Source organism: Labrus mixtus, chromosome 4 (genome assembly GCF_963584025.1).
Source record: "Labrus mixtus chromosome 4, fLabMix1.1, whole genome shotgun sequence".
NCBI classification, from domain to species: Eukaryota; Metazoa; Chordata; class Actinopteri; order Labriformes; family Labridae; genus Labrus; species Labrus mixtus.
Window position 1 is genome coordinate 19,460,010 of NC_083615.1, and position 27,831 is coordinate 19,487,840.

Consider the following 27,831-nt stretch of genomic DNA (forward strand, 5'->3'; position numbering starts at 1 on the left):
CCTGCGTCTGATTGTAGTTTAATCAGATCCATAATGCAGTGCAGCCTCGGCCTTGAAGTGTTAATGAAGAGTATTCTGGGATGTTGGAGAGCTTCGGCGGCTCCATTCATCTTCAGACGAGCTGCATCACAAAGAGACGAGCTGCTCCGGGATCAGCTGGACCGGTCAGCTGATCCCGGAGCAGCCGATCGATCCAATGTGGAGCAGAGAGGCAGAGGCTGAAGCTGCTCTCAGGTCAGATTGATCCCCTTAGAGAGAGAGAGAGTTATTTTAAATCAGCAGCTTAGTCTCTCTCTCTCTCCCTCCCTCCCTCTCTCCCTCCCTCGCTCGCTCGCTCCTTCTCTCTCACTGAGCTCTTCCTCTTCGTCCACCAGGACTGTCTGACGCTTCCTCTCAGGTTGTATTAAACTAAACTAACCTCGTCACTCTCTGTGTTTGTGTTGTGATGTTTGTAGTTTCTTCACGGTGTTTTTTGTAGCTTTTTTCTGCTGGACCACCTTGCTCGCCCTCTCCCTCTCTCTCTCTCTCTCTCTCCCTCAGTGTTTGTCCTGTGGTGATCTCTCCGTTAAATCACCGTCTGAATGAAACAGATTACACTGCTGAGCTCGTTTACCGCCTCATGTTGGGACTCGTGTTTGATTTTAAACGTGTTCCTGTTCCTCTTTTCAACAGTTCAAAACGTTCAGTACTTGAGCCTAGTGTTGTAGTCAAGACCGCACTAACAAAGACCAAGACATACCCAAGACCAGAGTGCTCCAAGACCGAGACAAGACCAAGATATTTAGTGATCAAGACAGAGTCAAGACCAAGGCTTGGCCAGACTGAGACAAGACAGAGTAAAAATACTTTTGGTTTCAAGGCGAGATCGAGACCTTCAAAGAGGGGTCCTGAGGCCAGTTTTCTTTCTCAGAATGTCTGTCGCCCCACGGTGGTGGAACAAACTTCCAAACTCCATTTGATCTGAAAAAGCTAAAGACCCCGCACTTTATGAACACCTACGACCCTAATGATGAAAATGATGATATTTAGGGGGGCTCTGTTGCTGATTGGAACTCTCAAGACTCTCAAGACTTAAAGCCGTTTGTTTTCACTTCCTGACATTGTCTCCTCCTCTCTCTCTCCTCGCTTGTGTCGTTCTTACTCTCTGATGTTCGTCACTTTGGATAAAAGGGTCTTCTGAGTGAATTGTAGCATGTTTTTCTCAATAAGTCCGGTTCATTTGATCAGTGTGAGCAGGGTACCCGGCCTGAGTCCCCTTGACGAGGTGGTCTCGGGTACAATTCATACTTGACGAAAGTCCGTGGGCGATATGAACGCAATCGTGCTCAAACAAGGAAGTGGACCGCTATATTACGTCATTCTAAATGGCTCCTGTCGATTCAAAACCGCTGTATCCGTAGATGTGGACGCAGGAAGAGGGTCGTTGTTGGCGTCTCAGAAATAACAAAAATGATGCACAGTTAGCAGGATGGACTCAGCCTGCGGGCAGTTGCCATGGTTACTTCTTCTTTCTGCTTTTTGGTGGAATTGCAAACCCACTATGTGCATACTGCCACCTGCTGTATCAGACTGTGAACATACGCAGGTGTACCCGGGTGTGGACCGATGTTATTAATGTGAACGCAGACCAGCGGGGGAGGGGGAAGGAGTCATGTTTAGGGACCTTACGAAACAATCGTGCCTAATGTGAAAACGCCTTAAATGGGACATCATTGCTATCTTTACCTTTGGAGCCAGAAGTGACCATATTTGGTCAAGAGGGTTGGGTCTCCAGCCTCGCCCTCTAAATATGGTCACAACAAAAATTGAGACCATGAACTCATGAGGGAAATGTTTACTGAGGGAATAAATAAACTGAGAAGTAGGAACATTTGATCATAGATTATCTACCACCAGCGGAGTCGCCCCCTGCTGGACATAAGAAAGAATTTAAATCAAGTTTTTTTTAATTCATGTGGAGTGTTAATGTTAAACACTTTACAGGATGATAAAACAGGAAGCGGTCCAGTGACCCAGCCTTAATTATAATGTCATTAAATCGGGTCAGAGGAGGTTTCCCACTGACTCACAGTTTGATCCGGATCTGGATTTAAAAGGATCTATTTAATCTATTCAGAGCGTGGTCACACCCTGCAGGAGAGTCCAAGGTGTTAAAATAAATATTCATAACATGAATAATGTTTAAACAGTTGGCTCTGTGGACTCAGTTTGCAGTCTAAGATTCTTAAAATGAGCTTTAATTGGTACAAGCATCTGTTAGCAGCTTGTTTTTAGCCCTACGTTAGCCTCATGCTAATGAAGTCGTTATGCTAGCCTCATGCTAACGTCAGTGTTCACACCGATCAGAGATGAGTTTTAATCTCTTCATTAAAACAAGTTTCCGCTCCCCATCTTGCCACAAATAGATAAATTTTTCCTAAATATTTACGGCCACAAACTGGTGTGACTGTTGAAGGTGAACCAATGAACTAATTGACAAAGCTAACGTTAGCATGCTAATCCTTTAAGGCCCTGACACACCAAGGAGATCATTGGCCGTCGGTGCACAGGTGCTGACAGGAAGTGACCAGAGGCAGAGCACAGGTGCTGACAGGAAGTGGCAGAGTACAGGTGCTGACAGGAAGTGGCAGAGCACAGGTGCTGACAGGAAGTGGCCAGAGGCAGAGCACAGGTGTTGACAGGAAGTGGCCAGAGGCAGAGCACAGGTGTTGACAGGAAGTGGCAGAGCACAGGTGTTGACAGGAAGTGGCAGAGCACAGGTGTTGACAGGAAGTGGCCAGAGGCAGAGTACAGGTGCTGACAGGAAGTGGCAGAGCACAGGTGCTGACAGGAAGTGGCCAGAGGCAGAGCACATCATCATTAAGGTCGTAGGTGTTCATAATGAGGGGTCTTTAGCTTTAATTTAAAGATGCAAAAGGACTCAAAGACTTGAAGGCAGATTGATTGGATGGAGTTTGGTAGTTTCGTTCCGCCACCAGGTGGCGACAGAGGAGAAGAGTCCAGTTAGTGTCTTAGGGACCTGTTATGGAGGTTGGATCAGACGCCTTTCATTGGCAGTGCGTAGTGTGTGTGGGGGGTTTTTGCAACAGTGTAATTTTACTTGGGGACCCTCAAGTGCACCACAACAAATTCCTCCATAATGTGACTTAAATGCTTAAAAAAAATATCTTTCAAAATTGTGTTGAATATCTCTGATAGCTCTAAATCAAAGTAGTGTGTTTTTTTCCACTTTGGTTCTGTAACTACCCGAGTGAAGCACCTGAGCGAGGGCTGCTGCGTGTAAGGTTACAGGTGTTGAAAGGTCCAATCAGAAGGCAACCTGAGATCTGTGACTCTCTGCTGCTCAGACAGGTACAGTTACAGGTGAGTGTGCTCAGTGAAAGTGAGGAGGAAGTTCTATTAATAGAGTCTTTTCTCTGGTGCTCGCTAATCTGCTGCCATCCAGTTGACCTGCTGATAATCAGACGACGGTACTCGTCCTCATGGCGTCATGTCCTGCTGATAAGCTCCGATCTCTCACCCAGTGACCCCGAAAAGAAAGCACAGATCAGAGTGAAGTGACGAGTCAAAGAGTCAAAGTAAATCTAACTATACTCTTATTGTACGTATCTCTGCGTGCCTTTCGGTTTCATGTTTTGTGCCGGGGGGGGGGACGACAGCGTGCAGAAACATCGTGTGTCTATGGCGTCAATACTTCATGGTGAAATTGAACACGGCGTAACTTTAGTTCGTTCTTATACAACACAGTGTGCAGAGAGTGAGAGGAGCCATGGATGACAGCGATGAGGTGGTTGATGTTTGTGGAAGCTGTCGTCACAGACTAATTACTTATGTGTTACGTGTTTGTGTGTGTGTGTGTGTGTGTGTGTGTGTGTGTGTATGTGTGTGTGTGTGTGTATCCAGCAGGTAGCCTTAATTATTGTCTCTTCCTGTTATCATGCTGCTCCCCCCCTGTGTAGACCCCCCCACTCCTCCTTAATAATTCATGTTTCTCTGTATGTGTCGGGTTAAAACAGGGATTTGTAAAAAAATGAATCTCTAAGGAGACACAACTGAACAGGAAAGAGCGCTGACAGAACCACGTTGGTCAAACTCTTTATTTTAACTTAAAAAGCTGCTCATTGAACGGTTATTCCAGCCACAGAGGAGTTAAAAGGGAGCAATGCATGTGGCTTAAGAGCCTGATAAAGTCTGTTTTTTTGTTCCTTACAAGGTGGGGGATAAATCCAGGATCATACCTAAAACTTCTCCCGTGTTCAGGTCAAAGAAAAGTTCCCTGAAAGTGAGTTTGTGACAGAAACACTTGAAAGAACTGTAGCTGAAGTAAAAAATAAAGGGGCCAATTGGAGCCCAAATGAGTGCATGATGGATCCTTTAAAGACGCACAAACAGCTCGACGACAACAGAGACACTGTTTGCTCTGCAGTGCAGTCAGGGGAGAATTTAACCCTTTGCGTGTGTTTTATGAATTAGCCTCATTTGCACACGTTTTACAGACGTAACTTCCAGTTATGATAATCAGGAAATATCACATCTCTCTGATGTTCACCCCAGATTCAAGTTGAATTTTTCAATTTAACCACTCGTGTGTATGCTCCGTATCACGATAACATGCCAGGCCTTAAAGTGAGAGAAACTCGTGTAGTGACTGTGGTGGTCCAGCAGTTTTATAGAGAGCCAAAGTCATGACGTCACTTCCTGTCTGGTTCCTGCTCCACTAACTTCTATAACAATCTTTTCTCTTATTATGTTTATGATTGAACTTCAATACAAGCTTCTGTTTGATATATAAAGCAGATAAAAACTAAGTCACAACTCGTACGAATTTCTTCCAGCACAGCTCTGTGGTTATTCATCTTTTCTCAATCTACAGAACCACCTGTGCGCTCTTCTGACCAGCTGACCTGCTGTTTGTGCATTTGAGTCAAACATCTTAAAATACCTTCTGGAACAGAATATGGAAGTTTGAGTTTCACTTTGGCTCTTTATAGATCTGAATATTGATGTTTGGATGAAAAGCAACGTAGCTGTAGGTGACCATAAACGCCTCTCCTCAGCTCCGGTCCGGGCTAACTTCTTATTGCACTCAACAGTCGGAGAGGAGCATTTCAGAAGTCCTGCCCCCCTCTTTGTGCATCATGGACACTTTTTTCCGCCGTCACTTTAAGAGGAAGGAATCTGCTCTACAGGTGGATGCAGAAGGTAAAAACATCCAGCGGAGGCCCAGTGTGGCCGTCCCAACCAGCAAAGCCCGCCGGAGATCCAGCGTGGGGCTGCCCTCCTCTACCCTGACCCAGAGACGGCGCTCGAGCGTCCAGCTGCCAGGGGGGGTGCCAAGTGCAGGAGGGGGGCGTCTGGCCAAGTCATTCAGAGACAAAAGGTGGTCAGGACACACTCGCAGGCGCTCCAGCACCACCACCCCCAACCACAACCCGAGGTTCGCCGTGTGCAGGAAGAAGGTGGGGAAGCTGCGGACCATCGACACCCACCTGCTGGGGCCGTCCATGCTGCTGGCCAGTCTCATCCAGATGGCTGAGGAGGAGGAGGAGGAAGAGGAGGGCATCGGGGCGGGGCTACTGGCTGGAGAACAGCAGGTGGAGGTTAGGGGCGGGGTCAACAACAGAAGGAGGATGTTTTCACGCTCCAGCAGCCTCCACTCAGACGGAGATGAAGACATCAGCGATTATTCAACCGCCAACAACAGCCAATCAGAGGAGAGCCAGCTGTCTGAGGCGGAGCAGGTGGCCGAGGAGGGCGACAACACCTCCCAATCTCCTGATCTGGAATTCTCCTCCTCCCCCGCCCTGGAGGTGATCAGAAAAACTCCCCAGCCTCCATCATCGTCCAGGCCCCTGATCCGGGCCCCACGATGCCTCCGGAGGAACTCCTCTCAGGTGTATTTGGGCGACTCTGCTCCTTACAGCCGCCGCCGCGCCTCCAGCCAGAGGAAGAGGAGGAGGATTTCCACCATCTCCAAAGCTGGGAGCCCCTGGCCCGGGAGAGGCCCCCCGCTGCCCTGCCGCAAGAGCTCAGTGTACTACTTTAACCACCCGGGCTTCTACAGGGGCCCCGGGGCCCTGAGCCCACTGGGAGCCCACGGCTACGACGCACACCTGGAGAGCTGGAGTAGCTTCCTGCTGTATGTAGTATATCCAACGTGACAGCTTATGTTAGCTTAGCTACATGTATTTTTATTTGATGTATTCTGGCTTCACTCCCAGGCGACTGTTGCCCTGTCCATCTCAATATACCGTCTGTGGTTTACATCTACTACTTTTTAAGCACTCAAATATATTTGCTTTTGACAACCGGCTGAGAACACATCCTTACCTTTGAACAACACGTGTTACTGTAGCATTCCTCTAGAAGGAGCAGCACATAAATGAGACGCTGCAAAACACCGAAAGAGATGATCTGTCGCCATCAATTTTGGCACGCATGTTTTTGCGATGCATCAGAGTGCGAGTGTAGTTGCAGATTTGATCTGTTAACTTTTCTTCTCAACTTTCCGCAGTTGTTGTAGCGGCTCTCTGCTGTCTCCGATGTTGTCACATCCGGTCTCATCACCACAAAAGCCCACACTGCTCCTAGTGGTTGTTTGTATAATGCATCTCACGGACGTGTAGCGTTAATTTCTGAGGACGTGCACAACGTGCGTGTACACGTGGTTAAAAGCGAGTACTCAGGGCTTTAGAAGTCATATTTTATGTGTTTCAGTCTGAATAATCCTTCGACTGTTTCTGTAAGATCAGGTTCAGGTTCTGGTGACTTTATCTGGACCTGAAGGTAGATTTGTTCGCAGCCAGCGAGCTCAACATCCATCACGACACACAGATTACTGAACAGGTTCCACCAATCAGGGCGTTTAGGAGAGAGAAGTCTCCACCAATGAGATCAATAAAAAACACATAAATAAATAAATGTGTGTTTGTGTAAATATGGCTCCTGCTTGTTCAGTTCTGTGATGGCAGCGGGAACAACATCGTCCCGCTTAGTTCTTCACCTTGGGACTAAAACCCTCCGCTCAGAGGGAGGAAGCTGAAAACCAGCGTGCATCGTCACCTTACCAGAGGGTAAGGTGATGATGATTATAAGTTTAACCCTTGGTGGTCTTGTCGTTAACTTTACATAGACTGACAGATTCCCTGATAGCATGACATTCAGAGTCTGAACAACTTGCTGATGTTGAGTTTGTTAGCAACATTAAAGATCGACCTAACGATGAGTGTGACATTCTGCTGCACACACAAACACTCTCCATGGAGCTTCGGCTCATTAGCAGACACGTCGGGGCGAATCCTGCTCATCACAGCGGCTCTGTTGCTAAGGTCAAGTCATGACGGTGTGTTGGTGTGTTTCACACCTTGAGAGCACGCAGGGAGGGTGGGAGGACGGATATCATTCACACCACGATGAGAAGAATGCTTCTTATTGGCTGAGAGGCATCTACTGAAACTATACTGATAACCAAACAGAGGTCGCTTTCTTCATGCTTGGCTGCAGGTTACCATAGCAACAGCATTAATGACCTGCTGCATAAATTAAACAAGATAGAAACTGAAGTTTAAACCTGATAAAAATAAAAATGTTTACTTTTATTGGGTTCATTTGGCGAGGTGTTGATCAGAAGCCAAGAGAAATAATAAGCTTCTGAAAGAAGTTTCTTTTTGTCCTAAGTGAACTTAAAACTAAGTGAATTATAAATTAATGTTTGAATTGGTCAACGTAGGATTTGAAACATTTTCCTGGATGGCGCTGGTGCCCTGCAGCCTGCAGTGTGGAAACAAACTCCTCATTGTTTACAGGCAATAAAAACAACATGATTAAAACCTCAAAATCAAACTTTGTGAGATTCTAAAATAAAACCTTTCAGATTAACGTTGACGCTGTTTCCTTAAAACTGCTTTTGTCGTGGTTTCAGGAAAGCTTTGGCGAAGTCTGGCCTGCAGAACGTGGGGACGCAGCCAAACGTGTTGACCTCCGGAGAGAGCGACCCTCTGCAGGAACCAAACAGCAGCGTGGACTGGAGCGTGAGTCACATTTTTAAGATTGTATTAATAAGAAAGGTTGGGTTCTCATGGTACCAGAACGTTAATCTTCCAGTTCCATTTCTGTTTTGATACCACTGCAACAAAATTCAAAGTCAGAGACAACCATTAATGCATAATTAATTTATTTAATCAACAAAAGCTGCAGGCAAACTCCTGCCAGATGTCTGTATGTACATCAATATTTTACATTGCCAACATATTTGTGCAATTCAGACAATTTTCCGGAGTTTGTCTGCAGTTTCTGATGGATTTATGTCTCTCCTACACAACTGAAAGTACTTTAAATGTTTGACGACCTTCTTAGTGGCTGGGTTTGTGTGCTCTCTAAATAACAATTCAAATGTTTGTGTTCACCTTTAGTTGAACGTGTTATTTAGTTTCCTCAGACAGGATCGTTCCTGTGAAAATGGTTTGATGCATGACTTCGGTTGCAGGATAATGCTCAGTTCGGGGACCACATCTGGTTTGAGACCAGTGGCTCTGGAGACTTCTGTTACGTTGGAGAGCAATACTGCATCGCTAAGTCACTGGTGAGTGAGTCACAGCACCCCCTTTGGTCAGGAACGCCACACATTCATCTCAGTACTACAACCATACTTTTATCGGACTGCTAAAAAAGATATCCATGAAAATAATACAATGTATTGTTAAAGTTACCAAAATATGCAGGCAAACTCACTAAAGATGGCCTAAATTGCACAAATACATATGCAACATTTTGGCACAGAGACATTGCCAATTGAGGGTGCATTCACTCCTGAGCTGTTTGGTACATTTGTGACGAACTCTGGTGCTCTTTTGTCGCTTGACACGCTTGAAATTCATCTTGGTTCCAAGTGCACCAGAGTTTGGTTCCGAACCAAACAAGGGAAGTAAACCATCAGCAGTGCATTGTGGGTTGAATCTGGCCATCTGTAAATGATGTCAGAAAGGTTTGCAGAGCGTGGCTAACATTAGCATTGCTAACATCACCAGCCTTCAGTCCTCCTTACAGGCTAACGTCCACATGCCTGAGCTAAATGTGGTTGCACATCGCTCCGGTCAATGTGCCAGTTTAACCCGACACAGCTGAGATAAAACTTCATCTCCACTTTATAGATCAAAATACTGACAGACTGCGCCTCGCTACAGGACACCATTCTTCCACTGTCCTGTTGTTTGGGGTCATAGCTGAGCATTAGGCCGGAGGGCAGCAACCATGGACCAGAGCTGCAGCCCCAACTAGTGGCGGGTGGCTACAGTACATAACAACACAACAATGATGGAACTTCACCGCTAAATCGCACCAAGCCCACCGGACTTCATATGTGAAAGAGACTTTAGACAGTGCTCTCTCACTTTCGCTCGCAGAAACTTTAGATCAGAAATTTGAATGAAAACGAAAGTTTGTTGGAAGTTTGAGTATTTTTTGATATTATGGAACAGATGGTACATTTTGAATCACCAGGTATTGAAACTTCTCCACCATCATTTTCTATTTACTATCTTAATGAAAGCGTTGTTACCAATCAGGAGGTATCATAATGAAATCAATCTGGTGTTATTTTGCAGCAAAAGTCGGTGGTGAGGAAGAAATGTGCTGGCTGTAAGATCTCTGTTCACACCATGTGTATGGAGCAGCTGGAGAAGGTAAACTGTGGATTGACAGCTTTAATCTGGTGTTTTATTCTCCATGCTCACAGTCTCTCATTCGCTCTGTTCAGATTAATTTCAGGTGCAAGCCGTCGTTTAGGGAGCCAGGATCCAGAGCTGTTCGAGAGGTACATCTCTGTTTAGATCATTCATGATGAATTTAACCAAATCTTTAATGAAACTGTTGGTGAATAACTGTCCTGTTTCAGCCCAACATGGTGCGACACCACTGGGTCCACAGGAGGCGTCAGACAGGGAAGTGTCGACAGTGTGGGAAGGTGAGCCGCCATCATCCCTCGAAGATTTAATTGAAAAAAGGATGAAGAGCCGGGGAGCTTACTGAGTGTTTTATTTGATCTCCTGCAGGGATTCCAACAGAAGTTTTCATTTCACAGCAAAGAGATCGTCGCCATCAGCTGCTCGTGGTGCAAACAGGCCGTAAGTAGCACAGTCATACAGCTGATAGAGGACAACCAATACATCCATCCATACATCCATCAGTCCATCCACCAGTCCATCAATCCATCAGTCTATCCATCCATCCATCAGTCAATCAGTCCCTCAATCAATCCATCCATCCATCCATCCATCCATTCATTCATCCATCCATCATTCAGCCAACCCTGTGAGTTCACAAATTTATAATAAAAGCTTTCACAGGATATTTTTCAAACGGAGCAGGTGTGGACTGACTCTTTGCTCAAAGAACAGAATTTTTAGTTTTTATTGAAGCTGTCTCATAAATTTTAAGCCCCCCTCTTATGGCTTAGTGTCACAGTGATGTCACTTCCTGTCTTGTTTCAGTACCACAACAAGGTGACGTGCTTCATGCTGCAGCAGATCGAGGAGTGCTGCTCTCTTGGAGCTCACGCCGCCGTCATCATCCCTCCTACCTGGATCATCAGAGTCCGCAGAACACAGGTACATACACACACCTGTAGGACTTACAGAGTGTTAAAGACCCCATGCTGTAAGATAACCATCTCCCCTGTTCTCTCTTAGACACATGCATGCTTAACCACTTGTCAGCGTTAACTGCCATGATATTAGGATGCGAAATCAGCCAATTCATTCCATTACAGTAATCGCATGATTCTTTGTCCTTGTTCCCTGTACTTAAGCCACCGCTGCGTCCAAGTTCCTTATTCCATGGTTAAGTTAATGTGGGAACTTTCGATCTACCCTGAGTTCCTTTTCGAATTCTTTCAAATTAAAAGCAGGTTGATGTCCGAACAGGAGATATCCTGGCTTAAGACGTTCCAAAAATACAAAATAAAATCATAAGAAAAACAGTTTAGAAAACATGAATCATCTGACGGCTCTAACGACCACTGATGTTGTTTGTCTTCCTCTGCAGACGTCTCTAAAGTCGAGTAAAAAGAAGAAAAGGACGTCGCTGAAGTGCAACAAGTCAAGCAAGAAGGGAGCAGAGGTGAGACCCCTTCAATCAAATCTTGAGACTTCAAAGTCTGTAATAGTGTTCAGTATAGTTCATTCAGTATAGTTCATTAGTTATTAGTAAAGATCAAGTCATGAGGCAGGCTGAGCATCACCACGTTTGTTAATGTGTCAGACTTCTGGGTGTTTCTCTTCCATCTCTCAGGTCCAAGATGGCCGCTGGAAGCCCTTCCTGGTGAAGCCCCTCCCCTCTCAGCTCATGAAGCCTCTGCTGGTGTTTGTTAACCCAAAGAGTGGAGGGAACCAGGTGATATAATGATGTCCCGACATGCCAGGTGTGCACTCGTGTTGTTCTTCTCTCCTCACACTCTTCTGTTCTGTTTCAAACCTTCAGGGAGCGAAGATCATCCAGTCCTTCATGTGGTACCTGAACCCTCGACAGGTGTTTGACCTGACGAAGGGAGGACCCAAAGAGGGGTGAGCTTACGATGCAACGCCATCACATCATCACTGCAGTGTAACACAGAAACTGACAAAGAGACAGCTCTCTATGATGTTTAGAATTTGGACTGCAGTACCCATTTTAAACACTAGGTGTCAGAGTTACATATTGCTCCTTTAATTGTGCCTTCTTATAATATCTAAGACAGCTGTTGTCATTAAAACTGAGATAACTTTAGTTCAAGTTTCTCCAGCATCTCCTCGGCTCTGTATGTTTGCAGTAAAGTGTCGGTTCAAATCTTGTGTTTCTTATCTGTCGTTGTCTTTCTGCAGGTTGGAGCTGTATGCCAAAGTGCCCAACCTGAGGATCCTGGCCTGTGGGGGAGACGGGACGGTGAGTCCAACTTTATGTATCACACACTGATCAACACACAAATTCATACAGTAACACACTTTCATCATCTAAAGAGTTCAACTATCCTGATGTTTCTCACAGCACTTAGATTCTTTATCTGCTCTGAAATTCAGATCTTTGTAATCCAGTTAACAAAATTAAAAATGTGGATTTTAATATATTGTATATATTGTATATTAATATTATAATATCAAAACAATATAAAATGTGTCCAACTCAAAGCAGTACCCTTGATTAAGATTAAAAATGTGAAATGTATTAACTTTGGGCACTTTGGGGAGTCCCCAGGAGATGATTACCAATAGAGACACTGATGGCTGTTTAATGAACTGCAGTTAGCATGCTAACATACAGCGTTTTGACTGATCTCAATCAGCTCGTTAGCCCGCTAATGGCCATTTCCATTATGTGTTAGCCTCAAGCTAACAAGCTAAATGTACATTCCGGTACATCTGGGAGAAATGGCACCCCCTCCCTGAAGAATAATGCACCAACCACCAGTGACTACATCGCCGTGTGTGTGTGTGTTCAGGTGGGCTGGATCTTGTCAGTGTTGGACCAGTTGAAGCTCCGCCCTCAGCCCCCCGTGGGAATCCTTCCTCTGGGGACGGGGAACGACCTCGCCAGGACCTTGAACTGGGGAGGGGTGAGATTTCCTGAAACACGTTTCGGACAGAAAATAAAATGCTGGAGTATTTCACAGCCAGTGTTTTGTCCTTTATGCCTAGATAAATGAAATATTGATCCTCCTCTTCCTCCAGGGTTACACTGATGAACCGATCACAAAGATCCTCTCTCACGTCGAAGATGGAAACATCGTCCAGCTGGACCGTTGGAACCTGAACGTGGAGGCGAACCCAGAGGCTCGACCGGAAGACCAGGACGAACACCAAACAGACAAGGTCAGACCACCTGTCAGAGGAGAGTTTATTTCATATGAAGCTTCTGGACATCCTGTCTGTTTCCTTATCCTTTCTGATACTTCCTGTTCCCCAGCTTCCCATCGATGTCTTCAACAACTACTTCAGTCTGGGCTTCGACGCTCACGTCACACTGGGCTTCCATGAATCCAGAGGTCAGTCTACGTGTAGTTCAACAGAATCACAATCTGAACTAAAGAGTGGAGAAGAACATACTGGAGAATAAAAAAACTGTAATTTTACGTACTTGTTGAATGTTTTTGTGTTATTCTTTCAGAGGCAAATCCAGAGAAGTTCAACAGTCGCTTCAGGAACAAGATGTTCTACGCAGGGGTGAGTGTCCACGCCGGTCTCTTTTCTTAACTCGGCATCTTTGTAGTGGGGCGTACTCTAACCAGTATACAGAGGAGTTCAGGTGTGTGAAGGTCAGGACACAGCTGTTCCTAACAGGAAGCTAAGACAGGGTAGTTAGTAACGTGGTCTCAAATCCCACCAGAGGGAGGAAAGTTTCTTATTTTTATTTTATAGGATTTAAATGTTTGTAACGCTCAGTGTTTGTGTGTTTGTGTCTCAGACGGCCTTCTCAGATTTCCTCAGCGGGAGTTCCAAAGACCTCGCCAAGCACATCAAAGTTGTGGTGAGTAGAAGAGTTAAAAAACACCATCATCTTTCTTTTATGTATACATAAGTCTGTTTACATGTATAAAACTGTTTCCTCTCCTCAGTGTGACGGGACAGATCTGACTGCCAAAGTCCAGGAGATGAAGCTTCAGTGTCTCCTCTTCCTCAACATCCCCAGGTATGCCAAGGCGGGGCCAAAACAAACTATGTCCTTAAAAACTACATTTTCCAACTTTATTCTTTAAGTTAAGTTATATCACATGACGATGCTCCGTACAGCTGTATCAGTACAGCTGAATCAGTACAGGTGTATCAGTACAGCTGAATCAGTACAGGTGTATCAGTACAGGTGAATCCGTACCGATGTATCAGTTCAGGTGCATCAGTTGCAGGTGTATCAGTACAGGTGTATCAGTACAGGTGTATCAGTACAGGTGAATCCGTACAGGTGTATCAGTACAGGTGAATCCGTAACGATGTATCAGTACAGGTGTATCAGTACAGGTGTATCAGTACAGGTGTATCAGTACAGGTGAATCAGTACAGGTGAATCAGTTACAGGTGAATCAGTTACAGGTGTATCAGTACAGGTGTATCAGTACAGGTGTATCAGTACAGGTGAATCAGTACAGGTGTATCAGTACAAGTGTATCAGTACAGGTGTATCAGTAACAGATGAGTGTCTTGCAGGTACTGTGCTGGCACGACACCGTGGGGTCATCCTAGTGAGCACCAGGACTTTGAACCTCAGCGCCATGACGACGGCTGCATCGAGGTCATCGGATTCACCATGACCAGTCTGGTGAGCTCTGTCTGTGTGGTCACCTGTGTTTTACCTGTGTTCACCTGTGTTCACCTGTGTTAAGCTTTATTTACCTATCAAACTTTGGAATTCACTGCTTTACATTTACTACCTGCTTTACCTGTAGTTTGCCTGTCACCTGTGTTTATCTGTGCTTACCTGTGTAATACAACTGTATTTCCTGTTTTTTTTTACTTTCACCAATGTGTTACCTGCGTCTTACCTGTGTTTACGTTTTTCTCATCGTGTATGACCAGTTTATGCCCTGAGGTCATTGTTTACCTGTGTGTTTATTGTATCTAGGCCACACTGCAGGTGGGAGGTCACGGCGAGCGTCTCCATCAGTGTAAAGAGGTGACCCTCACCACCTTTAAGTCCATCCCCATGCAGGTGGACGGGGAGCCGTGTAAACTGGCCCCCTCCATCATCAACATCAACCTGAGGAACCAGGCCAACATGGTGCAGAAGGCCAAGAGGAGGATCTCCATGCCTCACCTGAACGAGTACGAACACTTTAATAAAATAACAAAGATACTGATTATTATAGTAAAAATATCTCCATGCCCCACTTTAAAGGTCACATATCCTCCTCCTCTTCATCCAGTGTAAATAAGTCTCAGCTCCTCAAAACATATGTGTGAAGTTTCTTGTTCTAAAGCCACTCTGATCCTGTATTTGATCATGTCTATAAACCCCTCTATTTCAGCCCTGCTCAGAACAGGCTGTTTCTGTGTCTGTACCTTTAAATATGTAAATGAGCTGTGTCTGACCACGCCCCCTCTCTGGAAGGGCTTGGGTGTCTCGGTCTTTCTCGCTTCATGTCCTATTGTTTACGGTGAGAAGGCAGACTCAGAGGGCAGAACAAACACCTAGCTGTGGGAGTGTCACCCAATTGGGGGAGGGGTTACTGCCCTTTGTGATGTCATGAAGGGAAAATCTCCAAACGGCCTGTTTGAGCACACATTTTCTGAAAAGTGGAGCAGGCAAAAGACAGAGAGGATGGACTTTTCTTATAATTGGGGGGTTTGTAGACAGACTAGAGACACATGTTAGAGTTAGAGAAACATGGTGAAGTGGATTTTAGAGAATATGAGACCTTTAACGAGTATGTATACTTTATTATTATAACAGAGATACTGAATATTATGGTAAACATATCTCCATGCCTTGCCTCATGAGTACTAATACTGTTGGGATATTCTTTACCTCCTTTGTGTGTGTGTGTGTGTGTGCAGCCAGCAGCCCGTCCCTGAGAAGCTGCAGATCAGAGTGAACAGGATCAGCATGGCGGCGTATGAAGCTCTGCACTACGACAAAGACCAGCTGAAAGAAGCCTGTGAGTCAGCAAAGGGTTAACTGTCACATTTATATGTATACGAACTACAACTTTATTTTGAGCTACCTGTATCTCGATAATTCAGAAAAACAGAGCAGATATTTTGTTCTTCTTTGAAACTTAACTCGTTATCTCGAAGAGAAACAGAGAAGAATTCTATTTTCTATTTTACAAAATGATTCGATACAAACCAAAGTTTATTCGGGTGAAGATTTTAGATATTTCCATTTCATAACCACAGAAAACTTAATTAATCCCAGAGTGCAATTTGTTTTTTACAGTCTTCCCGTACATATGAACGTTCACAAACAAACAGCAGAGTGTTTCAGAGTCACTTACATCAGGACGTTGATAGAGATGCTCACTGGAACTCTAGCACCCTCGTGTGGCCTCATAGGTAATGACACACTTGAGGGCCGGGCAAGGTTCAACTACACAGTTAAAATGAAAAGAATAAGAATAATAAGAAATGAAACATAATAATAATACATTTTATTTAAAGACACCTTTCAAAACACTCAAGGTCACCTTACAAAGCAGAGATAAAAACAACAAAGTACATCCTGGAATGGATGAGTTAATACTGATGGACTCTTTACTCAGCAGCCTCTACCATCAGTGTGTGCATGTGTATGAATGGATGAGTTAATACTGACGGACTCTTTACTCAGCAGCCTCTACCATCAGTGTGTGAATGTGTATGAATGGATGAGTTAATACTGACGGACTCTTTACTCAGCAGCCTCTACCATCAGTGTGTGAATGTGTATGAATGGATGAGTTAATACTGACGGACTCTTTACTCAGCAGCCTCTACCATCAGTGTGTGAATGTGTAGGTGTGACCTGCGGTGTAAAAGCGCTTTGTGAAGTCAGAAGACTAGAAAAGCGTGAAACAAACTCAAGTCCATTTACCATTAAACACTCAGGCAGGACGAATAGAAAAATATTGAAAGAAAACATACGGGACACTTGTTTTTTTTGTGATGTGCTCTTCTTCTTTCTGCAGCAACGCCGCTTGGTGTGATCACCGTCCCTGGAGACAGCGACCTGGAGACCTGCCGCTTACTGATCGAACGTCTCCACGACGACCTGGACCAGGTACCTTAAAATATTTATTTGAATGTTGAACACATTTTAAAGACACTGATGAAAGAATTAGTACAGCCTCAGTCCAGTTTGTCAGACTGGTAGAGACTGCAGCAGAAGGTTCAGTCACTTGTCGTGTTTCTCTCCGCTCCTTCAGGACGGCGAGGAGATGAAGGGAGAGTGTGTGACCTCTCAGAGACTCTCCATGAAGTGGTGTTTCCTCGACTGTGAGTCCAGACTAACACACACACACACACACACACACACACACACACACACACACACACACACACACACACACACACACACACACACACACACTAACACGTTGAAACACTAAAACCTGATCTGTATGTTTTTAATTTCAGGTACGACTGCGGACCGTTTCTACAGGATCGACCGCGCTCAGGTGAGACAGCATTACAAGATACTCCTCTACACCTGGATAAAAAAACACAGAAACTAAAAGGATGCAAACATGTTTTTTTTAATCAAAATCTGATTTTATGTATTTTTTTTAATTTTTCATTCATATGCAGTAATGTGGCCCAAACACACAGACTGTGTATTAAAATCATGAAGACATAACTCAAGTTGACTTCAGCAGGTAACTTTTATAGTGAAACTGAATTATATCGAAAGTTTGTCCCCAGAAAAGAGAATGCATTTTCAGATAACTTACTGAAATCAAAGTAATCTTGGTCTTGTCTCGGTATCGCCCTGCCTTGATCTTGGTCTTGACTCGGTCTTGCCCTGCCTTGGTCTTGGTCTTGGTCTTGGTATTGTCTCGGTCTCGCCCTGCCTTGGTCTTGGTCTTGACTTGGTCTCATCCTGCCTTGGTCTTGGTCTTGTCTCGCCCTGCCTTGGTCTTGTCTTGGTCTCGCCCTGCCTTGGTCTTGGTCTTGTCTCGCCCTGCCTTGGTCTTGACTCGGTCTCGCCCTGCCTTGGTCTTGGTCTTGACTCCCCTGCCTTGGTCTTGGTCTTGACTCGGTCTGGTCCTGCCTTGGTCTTGGTCTTGTCTCGCCCTGCCTTGGTCTTGGTCTTGTCTCGCCCTGCCTTGGTCTTGGTCTTGACTCGGTCTTGCCCTGCCTTGGTCTTGTCTCTGTCTCGGAGCACTCTGATCTCGGGAAAGTCTTGGTCTCGGTTAGTGTTGCCATGACTACAACACTATCTCCCCGTCCTCTGCTCCAGGAACACCTGAACTACGTGACGGAGATCTCTCAAGACGAGCTCTACATCCTGGACCCGGAGCTGGTCGCCAAGGAGACGGTGGGCACGTCCCCCGGGATGCCCGACCTGGTGGACTCTGAGGGACACCAAGAGCAGCAGAGACAGTTTGCCTTCCCCTGCTCCCCGTCCTCCCCCACCTCCTCCACCACGCCCACCACGTCCACCACGTCCACCACGCCCAGGTGAGGACCAATTTTAACTCGCAATTTGTTTATTTAAGATGTTCATTTATCCAAATATGGATATTAAATATCCCAAAGGTTTTAAAATAGAAATAAACGTAAGGACTCTTTAGACAGCGTGTTTGGGCCAGTCCAATAAAAATTAGAAAAAAAGTACAATTTGATGATGTCATCATCATGGTTTGCTTTTCTTCCAGGTAATAGTTGTAATGTAATAATCTCATAGAACATCTGAGTTATTTTTGTAAATTCTCTACTTTATTTGCTGTGTTCTCTTAATTTCACGATTTTATGACGTCCAAAAATGAAGTTTTATGTCTCGTAAACTAACAATTTTAGATTTTCTAAAATCTCAATATTCTCAAATTTTGTTTCTTGTAAATGTATTGTTTACTGACGTAAAATTTTGGAGTTCTGCTTTGAGCAAACATTTATTTTGCTCCAACACGGGTTTTCCCAACGTTGGGGTCACAAATTCAAATGTGTATTTATGGATCAATAAATAATATATTCTATATTAAAATATATTGGACACAGGCTAATGTGGGCCAGAGCCAAGACAAGAAACGTGCAGAGTCTCTGCCTGTCTATGGTTTGATGTGCAGAAGAGTCCTCCCAGCCTCTCTTTCTCTGTCCACAATAATAAACACCAAAAAGATTTCACTTCCAACACAGCAGAAAAACTGTTACAAGTTATTGTTTTAGCAAAAAGCTTCATGTCGTTTTGGATGACTGGGGTCGCCAGAGTTTTGTGAAGTCAAAGTGGGATCAGGAGCCGAAAAGGAGCTAACACTTTTACTTTGAAAAGCAAAAAGTTACCTGATTAATATTTGTAGCTTCAAACTCAGCAGAAAGAGTTTTCTATTCCTTAAGAGTCTCTTTAAAGTAACTTCTATGTCTCATTCATAGACATATTTATACTTTTTGTTTAAGTCAGACAATCTGTGCAGATAAATCAGGAAAAATCATCACTCCCCGTCCTTCCTCAGTAAACTCAGTGTACAGTAAACGATGGGAGCATCAGTGTGTTTCATGTGAGCTGAGCATATGAAGGTACATATGTTGCAAAATAGGAGAGCTTGTAGAATGTGATGTGAGAACTTGAAGGAAAAAAAAGTGAACTTGTATGTAAAAATGTTTACTTGTATAAAAAACACACACACATTAAACAAGTAAACATTTTTACATTCAAGTTCTCACATCACATTCTACAAGCTCTCTTATTTTGCAACATATCTATCTCGCCCCCTGCTGGACAGAACAGATACTGCAGCAGCTGCTTCTGAGGAAACTGCAAAGAAAATTACAGAAAATAAGAGAAACTCTCCTGTTTGAAGAGCTGCAGGTCAGAAAAACAACGTGTGTGTGTGTGTTTCAGGGTGAGAGAGTTTCAGAGGAAGAGGATCTCCAGTGACAGCTCTGTGGCCGACGCTCTGTCTGAGAGCTCCTCAAAGACTGCCCTCTGCAGGTAACACACACACACACACACACACACACACACACACACACACACACACACACACACACACACACACTCTAACACGCATAACAACACACACACACACAGGCGTGGACACTATCAACCTACACTAATATCAACCTAGACACCGTCCAAGAGGGGCCCTTTAAAAACGTCACCTGTTTGCTGGCAGGTCCCCTGTTAGATAGGTATGCAAGTGCACTCACGTACACACAGGCACACACTACTCTTCGTGATTTGCAGGTTTATTTCTGCAGCTGATGAAACAAAAACGATGAAGTGTTTTACAGCAGATAATGGAGACTTTAAAGTGGACTACATGTAGCAGCAGAGACTGCAGACAGGGGGACAATAAACAGTTTAGACACTTAAAAAGAATCTGACCTGAAATATTCAATATGAAATTAAAATGTATGCCGTATTTTAAATATTTTCACTGCTTTATTTTACTGTAATCACACAGTCCTCTTTTTTTTTATTTTGCCCTAAATGTTTCAACTTCTTTGTATTCTCTTAATAATCATGCAAACTATATTTAGTTGATATTCAAAGATTTAAATAAATTAAAGAATAAAAGAAACTAGGAAAAAAGGTTAAACTGAGGTCAACCCAAAAATGTTTTACAGAACATAAAAATAATACAAAAACAAAAAGTTTAACAGTATGAGTAAATGATCTGTAAGTCTTTAATTGTTGAAAGAGATGAAATCAATGATTGTCTGGTCGTCATGGTAACAGTGCTGCTTTGTGTACATGTAGTAAACACTGTTTAAATGTGTGTGTGTGTGTTTAAGCACATTAACGTGTAAATCAGAGACAACTGACAACAAACTGACCAACAGATCAAGACAGTAACACATACCTGTTACTGTCCTGCTGCAACCATAGTCTGTCACCTGTTCACCTGTCCTCTGTTTACCTGTTCTCTGTTTACCTGTTCTCTGTTTACCTGTTCTCTGTCACCTCTCACCTGTCACCTCTGTTTACCTGTCCCCTCATACCTGTCCTCTGTTTACCTGTCTCCTGTTCACCTCTCACCTGTCCCCTCATACCTGTCCTCTGTCACCTGTCCCCTCATACCTGTCCTCTGTCTCCTGTCCCCTCATACCTGTCCTCTGTTTACCTGTCTCCTGTTCACCTGTCACCTGTCCCCTCATACCTGTCCTCTGTTTACCTGTCTCCTGTTCACCTGTCACCTGTCCCCTCATACCTGTCCTCTGTTTACCTGTCTCCTGTTCACCTGTCACCTGTCCCCTCATACCTGTCCTCTGTCTCCTGTCCCCTCATACCTGTCCTCTGTTTACCTGTCTCCTGTCCCCTCATACCTGTCCTCTGTTTACCTGTCCTCTCTCACCTGTCACCTCTCACCTTTCATTTTTCACCTGTCCATGTCGTCTTGTCTGTGTGTGATGTGAAGGAGAGGAGCAAAGATCATAAATGTTCATCGCTCCAACACAACGCTCGCTGATTTCAGACCCATCATTAGGTACGACTCCGTTCACCGCTTGTGTGTGTGTGTGTGTGTGTGTGTGTCTCTGCTGTGTGTGTGTGTGTGTGTGTGTCTGTGCGTGTGTTTGTGTATGTGTGTGTGTGTGTGTGTGTGTGTGTGTGTGTGTGTGTGTGTCTCTGTTGTGTGTGTGTGTGTGTGTGTGTGTGTGTGTGTCTCTGCTGTGTGTGTGTGTGTGTGTGTCTGTGCGTGTGTTTGTGTATGTGTGTCTCTGTTGTGTGTGTGTGTGTGTGTCTCTGCTGTGTGTGTGTGTGTGTGTCTCTGTTGTGTGTGTGTGTGTCTCTGCTGTGTGTGTGTGTGTGTGTGTGTGTGTGTGTCTCTGCTGTGTGTGTGTGTGGGGGGGGGGTGTCTCTGTGTGTATATTTTAATAATGATGATGATTTTAAATGTTTATAGCTGAAATTATTTCCTGCTCCTCTCCCCCTCACAGTCCTTCCAGTGCTACCTCACACGACCCTGAAAAAGGTAAACGTTCCTCATGTGGTTAAAAAACGTCTGCAAGCATTGAGTCATGTTTGAAGATCATAAAGTCAAATATTGGATCATATTCTAAAACATTTTTAATGTAAACTTTGAGATTTGCTGACTCACTGAAACAGTCGTCTGGATTTCATTAAATATTTCCTGTTTTTTTTTTCAGATGCAGAATTAATAAACTGCATTAAGACTGAAGACCTGAACAGAGTGAGTCTGACCTCTGAGAGCTGCACTCTCTGTAATCCTCCAAACGGCCTTTACATTCATATCTGTTGTTGTTGTTGTTGTTGTGGTGCAGCTGACGGAGCTCCACCAACAGGGGGCGGACCTCCTTCTGCAGGACCCTGCCGGCTGCACGCTGCTGCATCACGCCGTGGAGGCCGGCAGCAAAGACATCCTCAAGTACCTCGTCGACAACGGTGAGAGAGTCGGACGCAGACGCTTTAGAGCTCTCAGAAATGTTAGTCAGAGTTTAGCAGTTTTTTCATTAACACAAAATATCTAGATAACGTCAGGAGGACTGCTCCGGATATCCTCCTGACCTGGTTGTTAACACATGCACCTCACAGCGGGAGACTATCCCTGTCAGACAGGAGGGGGTTGGGGGCGGGGTGGGTCTCCTGAGGTAAGATATGATGTTAAAAAAATGATATGGAAGTAGCTCACTCTGACTTTCTGCAGAATAAATACGAGGAGGCTGGAGGAGAAACTCTGGGTGAAGAGAGAAACATTCAGCTGTTTGTGTTCACACATGACATTTCCAAATGTTTCCAAAAAACATTTTGCATGATGCAAAAAGACCATTTTACAAAACTTAATATTTACAAAACTTAATATTTACAAAATGTACAAATATTTTCATGAAGATAAAAGTTATTTCATAAAACAAGAAATGATCTAACTAAAAAGAACATTTCACAAAACAGGAACATTTTTTTGTGAAATGCAAAAACATTTAAAAAATATATTGAATGAAACGTAAAAATATTCTTCAAAACATATAAATGACTTAAAAACTTTTCAATAATTATAAAAGTATTTCATTTCACGAAACATGACATTGTTCAAAAGTTATAAAAGAATAGTTAATGAAATCCCAAAACATTTTGTGACACATAAAAATATTTCAACAATCACAAAAACATTTAAATATCAACAAAATTTAAAAAAACATGAAAGATTTTCACAAAACACAAGAAAATATAAACAATCTTTTTCAGAAGACATGAAATGCTTTAATGACTAAAGACATAAAAAAATATATAAAACCCTTTAAAACATTTAATGAAATGCAAAAAATAAAAAATATCACAAAATATTTTTTTGTGTTGTCCAAACGTTTGTACAGTTGACCTTCAGGGCCACCATACTAAACTGCTCGCAGAGATGTCAGGTTACGATGATTCAGCACGCAAAGTTTACTTTTTTTTTTTTTTTTTAAATTTCAAAATAAAATGCATCTATAACATCTGATATACTCTTTTATTGTGAAATCTATGGGTTTTTTTTCAGTGTCCGACCCTTTGTTCATCTCAGAGTTTTTTTTAGATAAAAGGTCAAAGGTCAACGAGTGATTAAAATGTGTCTCTGTTTTATTCAGTTCCCACTTCTCATCTGGACGTAACAGAGAGAGAGACGTGAGTCCACCTTCAGTTTTTAATCAAATCAAATATTTAATATTTTTAGTTCACGTCTTTAAATGTTCCTCACATGTTTGTTTTTGTGTCAGAGGTGAAACGGCGCTCCATAAAGCTGCCTCCTCCTGTCAGAGGAGCATCTGTCACTACCTGGTGGAGGCCGGGGCGTCGCTCATGAAGACAGACCTGCAGGTACAGATCACACACCTGTAACATGCTTCACGTTTTCACTGTGAGCGACATTCTCCAGCTGTCAGCTGAACGCCAACGCACCGCCCAAGGGACTTGAACGCCACCTACACGGTCTCCCGCTGTCAGAGGACATCAATCTGATGGAAATAAAACATCAACATACTTACTCATGTTGAAATCTTCTGCAGAGACACATTTTGTTATCACATGAAAACCAGCGTTAAGACGAGAAAAACAAGTCGAGGTCTCAGGAAAAAAACTGAAATAAACTCATTTAAGGAACAGTACGTATATTTCACCAGCAGGGGGCTCTCAATCAAAACGTCAATAATAAAAGATAACAACTTCCTTCCCCCCCACCCCCAATGACAACTAACTGAGTTGACTGTTGTCATGACGACCGGGTGGAACCGACCCAAGAAAGAGAATATGTTTACAGACAGCTAATATGTCTGAGTATAATTTACATGACATTTTTATCACAGCAGCACATACAGCAACAGTACGGCAGCTTTCAGTAGCAGCTCACGATTCTTATGCAGCGCTCTGTGACGTAACATCTGGTGTTTCCACGGCAACGGTAAACAAGACACATCCCGTTACAAATCTAAAATGAATTGTTTCATTTGTGGCCATCATTTGAACAAGAGAACAGTGGATAGAGTCAGAAATCTGGGAGAGAGAGAAAGTGAGTGAACGTCATGCAGGACAGGAGCCAGAGACGAGCTGGATTCGACCCCTGGCCCCCGCTTTGAGGACTAACCACTCCGCCACCGGTTCCCGAATGAGGCAATATCTCGAGAAAACAACTGAAAAGTTGTTTCTGTTATTACGCTCTTGCTCTTAGAGCTTCAGTAAAATAAATTCAAATAAGAAAACTTTGACTGATATCGTTTTATTTTGAAAACCGAGAGAAGCCCTGAAACAGGATGATCTAATGTTTAAACTCAATGAACAGTCGTGGTTCAGCGTCCTGCGGTAAGAGGTCGCTCTGCAAGGCGTTCTCAGGCACAGTGACGGCCCCCCCACACACGCACGGCCCCCCCACACACACACACACACACACACACTCTTCAAATGGATCCGCAGCAGTATTTGACCCACTTCTATAAAGTGATTAATGTTGTGTGTCATTGAGAAACCGAGCGCTGCAGGATCCCCGGCCTTCCTACGACGCACACAAAGGCCACCGCTCACCGTCGTCATGGTGAAGCCAGTGGTAACAGGAAGCAGCCCATAATCTGAGTTTTCTCTTCTCCTCAGCAGCCAATGAAAAGAGTTCATGTGTTAGTCAGTAAGTATGTGTGTGTGTGTGTGTGTGTGTGTGTGTGTGTGTGTGTGTGTTAGTCAGTGTGTCCAGAGTTGGTGAGGAGCCGAGATCCACTGCAGGGTTAGAGACGACCTGAGAGGATTTATCCTCCTCTGTTTATCAATTTAACTTTCTATAATCTACCCATCCAACCCTCCATGCATCCATCCAACTACGTACTAACCATTCTTTGCGCATCCATCAACAGTTTTAGTCAAATGAATTGAGATATTTTAGTACCTTGTACCTTTAAGTAAATGTTCCCATTGATCTACCTGAACTTCATCATTTTATTTCAAAATAAAAGCATGTATGTATCCAAACAGGAAGTAAAGCACACTAAGCGTGAGACAGAACAAAAATCCAAAATAAAATCACAACAAAAACATTTCAAAATGCAAAATAAAGGAATTTCTAAAAATGTTAACTAAGCAAGGTTAACTATTGAAACTCTGTGTTTCATCACGATTCTAAAATAATAATAATCGTTTGTCGGTCCTAAAATGAAGATCAATCTCTGCTAACGGGGATCCTAATAAAACACTCACAATCTTCATACAACAATCTCCATCTTTAACTCTGTTTAACGCGACGTCTCTTACAGGGTGAAACTCCCAAACAGTGTGCTGAGAAGGCCGACGACCAGGAACTGTCTGAATATCTGGAGAACCGCCAACATTACCAGATGATCCAGAGAGAAGACCAGGAGACGGCGGTCTAGAGTCCCCCCTGTACGTCCACACCTTCTGTCTGTCTCTGGCTTTCATTTCAGCGACATCTGTTCCCATCAAAAGTCTGCTTTGATCTCCATCAGATAGGGATTCTTCCTCGATGAAGGTAGACACACTAACACGAGTAATCCAGCACACATCAGGATCGTTCAGATTGACTTTAAAGTTTTTCTCATCGCGGCTTCAAGTGAAGACGACCTGAAGAAGCAACCATGCGAGACGCGTTGTTCTATGTTTTATATGCATTCAAACTTTGAAGTCAATCTGAACATTCCTGATGTGCGCTGGATGACTCTGATCTTAAAGCCTCTAGCTGAACCCCGGATCAGAAGCACGGCCGTGCACAGGGAACCCAAACCATCGATCCTCAAACTCTGGATTATTTTCACTTTAATCCCCAAGCTGCTTTCTTCGACCGGAGATGACGATTTGCTGTGGATTAAGTCTAGTTTGTGGTCTTTTTTTTTAAAAAACGCCTCAGTCCTCTGCTGGAGTCCAAACTAAAGAACATAAAACCCTCTGGACACTAACGTGATTCAAACTTCTCTTCAGGCCACAGAGACTCTCAGATCTCCTTCAAACTGCTTTTTGAATGTGTCTTTATCGACTGGACGTCAGCGCCCTGACCTCTGTGTTCATGACAAAGACGTGTGAACACAAAGTGCTGCTGGAGTGAAACAACAGCAGCTTTGAGCAAACAGGGACTGTATTCATGCGTCTGCAGCTGAACACCATGGAACTAGAAGCTTCTGCCATATCAGATAGAGCGGCTGCAAAAACGTGTCTTCTTACAAGCTTATAGTGACCTTTTGGATGTATTTGTTTACTCCGCAGAAATAAGTGTTTGTTCAGACTTTGGATATTTAACTAAGACACATGAATTTATCTATTTATGAATTATTTGTAGAGATAAAAACAAGTTTCACTTGTGATTAAACAGAGAAGCGAGTTGTCCTCTGCTTCAGTCTGAATTTTAGATATTTCAGTCAATATATGAGAATTTTTTGTAATGTTTTTGTCTGTTACATAACTTAAACGCTGTCAGCAGGATGCTTTCATTGTGATGTGTATCGACTGTATAAATAGCTGAGACGTGTTGGACACAAGCTGAAGCCTGATTCTGCCAAAGCGGCCTAGTCTGTATTAATTATAATAACATAGCCTTCAGAGTGACATTGTACTGTCTGATATCAGAGTAATAACTCTTTTTGTCTGGTTTGATCATTTCCGAGTGACCTGCAATAAAGCATGTCAGTTACAGCTTCCTGGAAGGATGATGAAATTATTCCTGAGAGGTAACGTTTGACCAGCAGCTGGTTTCATAATTGGTTAATCTTTTACATATTCATTACATTCTGGGACAATTTTAAAATACCGTAAAATCCAGAATATAAATCGCACCGGTATCTCTCAGAGAGAAAAGAAGTTTTAAACTGTCTTCCTGCGTGACGATTCCTATCGTGTTCAGCGAAGTCTACAGCGTGCAGTTTCTGTGCAGTTCTGTCTGTTTTCACATTGTGGAGTTTGCTCTCCTACTAGCTACAGGACGGTCGTGGAGCTCTCAGCCTGCAGGGAAAGTTGTGAGGCACAAACTCCTAGCTTGCGAGTCGAGCTGCCCGACTTCCCACCGTTTTCTGTAAATGCGTGATTATGACCTCGTGAGGGAGAAAAGATGTGAAAAAGGAGCGCTGTCAGACTGGTCTGTGTCGCTGTCTTTCCCAGCACGGCGTGCAATGAGCTTTCAATACACAATGAATGGGGATGGGTTTTTTAATCACATCAGGTTGAGGTGATAGTGGCTGCTGCAACCGCTGTAATGACTGCGCATGTATCAGCTTTTTATACTGGTATATTGGTTACACTGGTGTATAAGACGCAGCCAACTTTTAAGAGGCGATCGTGCGTCTGCTAATATGAGGTAACTGGACCTGGTGTGAGTGCACCCTTAATTATAGTGCAATTTTAACTATTTAGGATTTGATTTGAAAAATAGCTTTCTAACATTATTCTTCCTTTAATAAATGATATAAGACTGATTCACAAAAAAATGTATATGCCGTAATATACATGCCATAGTTGGCCGTGTGACTCAACACATGCACACACACTTCCTTCTACGGAGCGGAGCGGTGAGGTGTGAACATACAAAATGTTTACAACGTTTTGTGTGGATGGGCGATGAGGTGGGGTTGTTACTGTGAGGCAGTAAATCTACATGTTGCTGGAGAAGCGCTGTTAAGCGTTGCAGCACAAACAGAACTCGGGAGTCGGCCATTGTTGTTGTTGTTGTAGTCCACCTGCTCGCTCATGGCTGTTGACTGGAACTGTAATCCACATGTGAAAAAAGTCTCCTTTTTCAGAGGAACTGCACATTGCAAGTTG

At 43.7% G+C, this 27,831-nt stretch overlaps 1 protein-coding gene and 1 long non-coding RNA gene across 2 annotated transcripts; one reads left to right on the forward strand and one right to left on the reverse strand.

Annotated features, from left to right (window-relative positions):
- The first annotated feature begins 341 nt into the window (after window positions 1–341).
- dgkzb (diacylglycerol kinase, zeta b) lies at window positions 342–26,714 on the forward strand. The gene is made up of 34 exons (XM_061036210.1): window positions 342–397; window positions 5,094–6,139; window positions 7,922–8,030; window positions 8,486–8,581; window positions 9,603–9,680; window positions 9,755–9,811; window positions 9,893–9,961; window positions 10,050–10,121; window positions 10,488–10,604; window positions 11,041–11,115; window positions 11,287–11,388; window positions 11,476–11,558; window positions 11,856–11,916; window positions 12,470–12,583; window positions 12,699–12,839; window positions 12,934–13,012; window positions 13,135–13,190; window positions 13,432–13,494; window positions 13,583–13,656; window positions 14,169–14,280; window positions 14,584–14,783; window positions 15,516–15,616; window positions 16,625–16,716; window positions 16,862–16,931; window positions 17,073–17,113; window positions 17,896–18,116; window positions 19,495–19,584; window positions 21,014–21,082; window positions 21,534–21,568; window positions 21,744–21,787; window positions 21,879–21,999; window positions 23,181–23,217; window positions 23,310–23,409; window positions 25,323–26,714. Exons 2-34 carry the CDS (start codon window positions 5,139–5,141, stop codon window positions 25,437–25,439), a joined length of 3,897 nt encoding a protein of 1,298 aa, XP_060892193.1. The 5' UTR covers window positions 342–397; window positions 5,094–5,138; the 3' UTR covers window positions 25,440–26,714.
- Window positions 20,486–20,987, reverse strand: LOC132973017 (uncharacterized). Its single transcript, XR_009672957.1, has 4 exons — window positions 20,901–20,987; window positions 20,742–20,857; window positions 20,628–20,655; window positions 20,486–20,515 (listed from the first exon to the last, which is right to left on the reverse strand). It is a non-coding gene; the product is annotated as an uncharacterized LOC132973017 (long non-coding RNA).
- Window positions 26,715–27,831: the final 1,117 nt, after the last annotated feature.